General features: G+C 39.9%; 1 protein-coding gene across 1 annotated transcript; it reads left to right on the top strand.

Annotated features, from left to right (window-relative positions):
- Nucleotides 1-831: 831 nt before the first annotated feature.
- LOC18427965 (uncharacterized) lies at nucleotides 832-5,847 on the top strand. The gene is made up of 2 exons (XM_020663459.2): nucleotides 832-4,100; nucleotides 5,655-5,847. Exon 1 carries the CDS (start codon nucleotides 1,707-1,709, stop codon nucleotides 3,660-3,662), a length of 1,956 nt encoding a protein of 651 aa, XP_020519118.1. The 5' UTR covers nucleotides 832-1,706; the 3' UTR covers nucleotides 3,663-4,100; nucleotides 5,655-5,847.
- Nucleotides 5,848-6,230: the final 383 nt, after the last annotated feature.

Here is a 6,230-nt window from a genome sequence, read left to right as displayed (position 1 = left end):
GAGGGATTTTGGCATCGAAACTTCTTTTTCTAGTGAATTTTTGAGGTGCGTCGTAGTTTGATTATTTAGAGCCTCAAACGCATATAAATTTTTTCCATTGAAGAATAATGATTAGAGAGAAATTATACATCAATAACACTAGAGAGAGTGAAATCAATAAAAACATCAATAAGGTGATGAGAGAGAAATTTTACATGATAGAGAGACACATCAAAAAGAGTGAGAAGCAAGAAAAATAAAATTTTTAGTAGGAAATAGCAATGAGTAATTAGAAATCAAAGATCAATCTTGAGAAGGGCTAGAGAGAGAAATAGAGGGGATAGAAAGAGAAAGAGAGATAAAATTAAAATATTAAAAAATATGAGTGATATGGTTCTCTCAAAAACCTCCAAAAGAATAACGGTAAAAGATTCAAACCCTGAACCTGTAATGGAAAGCAGGACAAAGCAAGGAATAGTTAGAAGAAGACTTAGTTAGAGAGAGATGGGACAAAGCAAAGAATAGTTAGAAGAAGACTTAGTTAGAGAGAGAAAGAGAGAGATGGTTTGGTTTTAGCCATTTTCTCTCTCTAGAGCACGACCTCGTGATGTCCGAACCCTCTGATGAAACTATTCTCCACCGTCCGATCTTGGGGCCCTACCAAGTCTCACTTCCTTACACGTGCTTCGCTGTTTGCTTTCCCCTTTTACCTTTGCTTCCATGCATGGATTTCTCTATCCTTTCTCTCTCTAGAACTCTCGCTCTCTCTCTCTCATCTTTCTTAATTTGCTCTTCTCTCTATATTTGCCAATTAAATTCTCCATGATCATCATCGAACCAACTTACCCCAAGTCCTCTTTTTCTCTCTTCCCAATAGTCTCTTTCTCTCTCTAGACTCTATTTTCTCTCTCTAGCCCCTCTCTCACATCATCGTCATAAACCAAATATAAACATTTTCTCTCTTGGCTTCCCTCGCTTGCGAATTGCTTCTTCGATATCATCATTGTCTTGATCTATTTTTAAATTACTCTTTCTCTCTCCTCTTTCTCTCTCTTAACTCCTATTCTTTCGCGTATCTTCTCCTCTCTCTCTCTCTTCCCAGGATCGGCAACAACCCGAATTAACGAATCACTCCCTCTCTCCTCTCTCTTAATCTTCCTCTCTCTTAATCTTTCTCTCTCCTCTCTCTTAATCTTTATCTCTCCTCTCTCTTCTCTCTCTTTGCTTTGCTTCTCTTCTTCTCTGTCATCATATCAACAACAACCCAAATTGGTGAGTTGCCCATTCTCCTCTTCTTCCTACTCTCTCTTAATCTTCTCTCTCTTACTTTCTCTCTCTACCCATTTACTTATTCTCTCTCATCATCATCATCAACCACCCGAAAATCACCCATTCTTAATTTGCGTCCCACCACAGAAGAAGAAAACCAGATCTGTTTGTTCAGAAGCCCGGTATCGGATTTGGGTACTTCTCTGAACCTCTCGAAATCCTCAATTCCGCCATTGTTTTGTATAGAGAGAAAGGTGGAGAGGTTGTAGAGGGAGAGAGAGAAGCAAGGCAAGAGCATCTGTTGCTTTAGCTCGGATTGCTTGCTCTCAGAGAGAGCTCCAAAGCTTCTTACTTCACTTCAAATCCTCCTATTCGCATCTTGGGTCCTCCTCCTCTTCCTTGCAGAGAGAGAAAATCTTGCTTCTATAGAGAGAAAAGGACTTTCTGATTCTTGGGCCATGGAGGAAGAGCAAGAATACAGGCATTCCTGCAAGTTTTGCAAGAAGAAATTCTCCTGTGGAAGGGCTCTCGGTGGTCACATGAGGTCCCATATGGCCGTGGCTGCTTCCTCTGAAACAGAGGAAAAGCCCACTCTCTCTCTACAAAAGACTCTCTCTCCACAAAAGAAGAAGACCGCGAACTCTTCATCTGAGTGCATGGCCCTTGACCACCCTGGTTATGGCTTGAGAGAGAACCCAAAGAAGACATGGCGAATCTCTGATTCCGATGAGTTCTTATGCGGAGACACGAGGTTTTGCAAGAACTGCGGAAAGGGTTTTCATTCATGGAAAGCTCTCTTTGGTCACATGAGGTGTCACAGAGAGAAATGGTCAGAGTCCATTGAGAACAATTCATGGAGCTTGGTTCCTCTAGAGAGAGAGAACCAACAAGTTCTTGATAGCCAATCCGACAACGAAGGAGCTCCGAAGAAGCGGCGATCGAGAAGAACCAGGTACTCTTCTTCTTCTTCTTATGCACCCCTCTCTACTCTGAATGCTTCTTCCTGTGCATCTGAAACTGAGCATGAGCAAGAAGCCATAGCCATGTGTCTCATGATGCTCTCTAGGGATGTGGGTTCAGCTAGAGATGGAGTTTTAGACTTCTCTGAGGTGAATTCTCTCTCTAGAAGTGCTAGATCAGGGTTAGAGAACAAGAACATAAGGGGAATTAGGCCTGGTATCGAATCTATCACTGACCAGAAGCTCGTTAATGGTGGTTTGGGCTCTGATCATGCATCGAAAAAAGCTGAATTTGATGGTTCAGAGAGTAAGAAGCCTGAATTCTCTAGCACTGATAGTGGGTTTGTCAAAGAAGAGTGGAAGAAGAAGACTGAATTCAATGGTTTCAATAATAGGTTCTTGAAAATTGAGGCGGAGAAGCAAAAATCAGATGAATCAGAAACTCTGTTTGTGAAAGGTGACACTGAATTGGGGGCTGATTCTAGTACGAGAACAAGGAATGGAGTTTCGAGGTTAATTGAGAAGGATTCTAGAGAGAAAAACCGATATGGTGAACTAAACGGGGAGCTGGGAAAGCATTCTAGGGAAAGGAGAAGGCACAGTCGAATCGACACTGAGTTGGGGGTGGGTTCTAGTAAGAGAAACAGGCATGGTCGATCCGGTATAGAGTTGGGCAAGAATTCTAGTGAAAGAAATGGATGCCATCAGTTTGAAACAGAGCTCGGGAAGGCTTCTAGTGAGAGAAACAGGGATGATCAGTTTGTCGATGATTTAGTTCAGGAATCTAGTGAGAGAAACATGTACAATCGACAAGAAGATTCGAGTTCAGTGAAAGTTCATCAGACTCACAAGAAGGGGAAATATGAGTGTACGACTTGTAACAAGAGTTTCCACTCTTATCAGGCTCTAGGCGGCCATAGAGCAAGCCATAAGAAGGTCAAGGGGTGCTTCGCTAGAATTGATGGCAGTGATAATAGCACGGAGACTGAGGTCTCTCCTGATCAGAGACCATCAATGCCTGATGAGAAGCTCAAGCCTTACAGACTTGTGAACCTAATGGAAGGAGAAGGGAGTGGTGAGACTAATTGTGGGCCTAGTAAAAGTAAGATTCATGAATGCCCAATTTGTTTCAGGGTTTTCACATCGGGCCAAGCTTTAGGGGGCCACAAGAGGTCTCACATGGCCTCTGAAGCTAGTAAGGCAGCAATTATTCAACAGCAAATGCCTGTGGTTTCGGAGCTTCTCGATCTCAACTTGCCTGCTCCAATGGAGGAAGATACTAATAGTAATACCAATGTCCACGTTGGGTCCAAGTCTTGGTGGACTAATGGCAATAATAAGATTGAAGAACCGCGTGAGGCTCAAATACTAACTGATCAGAGCAATGTTGTAAGTGCTAAGCATGCTAAGTTTCATAGCCTTAGCAGGCCTCCTAGGCCATGCCTGCAAGTCTAGAGCTCCAAAGGTTTGTGTTTCCTTGCCAAGTATGGAAAGATTTTTTGGGGTGGGTCTGTATCGATTTCATTCGACGGGTTTCTTTGATTTGGGCCAATAAAGCAAGGACACCATTACTTGAGCTCCAAAGGTTTCTGATTCATTACCATTTATGGTAAGGCTCTTGGGGTTTTGAATGTTTTCCATTGATTGGGTTTCTTTGATTTGGGCCATTTAAGCAAGCGGTGATACTATTAGGTCAGCTATGAAATAAGATTCAAACTAAAAAAGTTAAAAAAAAGGGGCAAAAATTATGTTGTGCACGAGCTTCGTGAGGTGTGGCTTCGTGATGCTGGTTTGGGACTTGGGTTTACATCAGAAAGGAAGCGAAAAAGAGTGTACAGGAAGTTGATGGATTATTTTTCATTCATTCTTTTGTGGATTCAGGCTGGCTACCAGGTAACTGTGTTTGTTTCTCTCTGTTGCTTAAGCTTGTCATAGCAACTCTATCGGTTTTTCTCTTTGGTTTTTTCTTTTATTTTTTCCTTTTTTTTGCTTTTTCTTTCTGAGAATAAATTTCCTCGATGACCACATTGACAAGCTCTGTTTCATGAACTGTTAATGAAGCTCATGAGCTGTAATTGAAGCAACACATGTTTCCATTTTCACTTGTGACTACTATTCTTCTTCGTAGTAAACCTTTGACCCACCTAATGGTGGAATTTTTACAGTGAATTTTAACTAGGCTTATTCTTTTTAAGTCGTATCTTTCTTTTCCTTTTACCTCTTATCATTGATGAGGTGTATAATTCTTTCGCAATAGATTGGTTTTTTGGTGTGGGATGGTTGTTCGTTCTACCTACTTGCCCTGTTCTCTTTTGGACAAATTGATATGCCAATAAGGTCCTGCCTAACTGCAGCTTACCCACACAAAAGAGAGAGAGAGAGAGGGTTGATGTTGAAGACTTCTGTTTCTTTCTAAACTCCCAGAAATCGGATGGCCCTTTTGCTTAGTTTCTCTGGATAAGATTGAAACAGTTGAATTTAGTCATATACTAGGCTTGTGCATGGTAAAATATATCCTTATTCAATCCTTAACAAACCATTTTTTTAAGAGCAGAAGTTTTTACTTAGGGCCAGTCTTGAGCCACATATGGATATTGTCATCTTAGAAGCCTAAAGCAGTTGAATCCGGTCCTTTAATTGTGTTTAGGAATGGTAGCTTTCACATGAAATGAGCTGTAGTGGGACCATATTTGCATGTTCAAGATTTAATATTATGGCAAGTCAACCATGACCCCACTGATGGCTGTAGTTATAGGGAGTTCGAGCCCGATTATTGACACTGGTTATCGAGTTAATTTTCTTTTTTTAGAATGATTTCTTTTGGGGAAGATAATTTTTTTGGTAAAATTAGTGTTATTTTTTAATATTTGTATGTATTAACTTATGTATAGATAATTTACTTTTGAGTTTAAATGAACTTGAGTTTTGCCACTCTGGTTTCAACCCTCAATTACCAGGAGTTACTCTGTTGTCCTACGAAGATGTAGCCATTTTAATTAATTGGAAAGAAAAAGCTCAATATTCTTATTTTGGGGAAACTATGGAAAATATAATTTACATTTACTGACCTTATTCTTTTATTTTTAATATTTGATAATGTTTTTCAAGGCATAATTCATCACAGTCATGATCTGAAAATATTTTCCATTGATTAGAAAAGAAAATTATCTTGACCGAAATATCTTGCTACAAAAAATAATGGGAAACTTAATGGCTACAATATCTTCAAACATCCAAAGTGGTGAAAAACCAGGAGCTCCTTGATCATTTCAATGAGCAAAAGCTATTTCAGTTGTTCCCTAAAGGCATAGGAGGCTCAGCTTTGTCTTCTTTTATGAACTCTTCTGTTGTTTTTATATACTTTTTAATTGAACAAAGGTGACCTATAGTCAGTATTTTGGTTTTGGGGTGAATTTTTTATGTGATAGAAGCATTTGGCTTTTGTAGAGGTTGCAGTTGCAGTAACAAAGCAGAGAGTTTTGGATTGGATTGCAATAATTGGGTTGTGTATAGAGCAAACAAGGATCATGGTGGAATGTATTTTTATATACATGGGAGCATGTGATATCCCCAAGATGTGCTGTTCATGTACCAACCAAAGCACCTTTTATAACATGACAGCCCATCTCTCTTATGTGAACACTCACTTTTCTCTTTTGTTTTTGCTTCTTTAACTTCCGTTGCTTGAGCTCACTGTGCTTTGCTTTAAATGCAAGCATACAAACTCTTAGCTTCTCCCCTAATTTATCACACTAATCACCAAATTGGGTGCCCAAATTTTTATACATTTTTGGATTTTAACCTGTGTAGGACTCTGCTAATGCCCCGGGCCCGACTTGTCTCAGACAGATTGAGTCTGTTAGAGACTCAGCCTAGTCCAAAGTTCCAAACTAAAACATAATAATAATAAAATACCAGGAACCAGCCAAACTCGGCTGGCTCCCATAATTTGGTTCCGAATCAGACTCCCTGAGTTTTTCAAAACCGATTTTAACGAAATACCATGTTTGGTAACCACGAATT

This window comes from Amborella trichopoda, chromosome 10, assembly GCF_054954075.1.
Source record: "Amborella trichopoda isolate Santa Cruz 75 chromosome 10, AtrichopodaSantaCruz75HAP2 v2.0, whole genome shotgun sequence".
Lineage (NCBI taxonomy): Eukaryota > Viridiplantae > Streptophyta > Magnoliopsida > Amborellales > Amborellaceae > Amborella > Amborella trichopoda.
The sequence above is the reverse complement of the archived record's forward strand: the minus strand, read 5'-3'. Positions and strand labels throughout refer to the sequence as shown.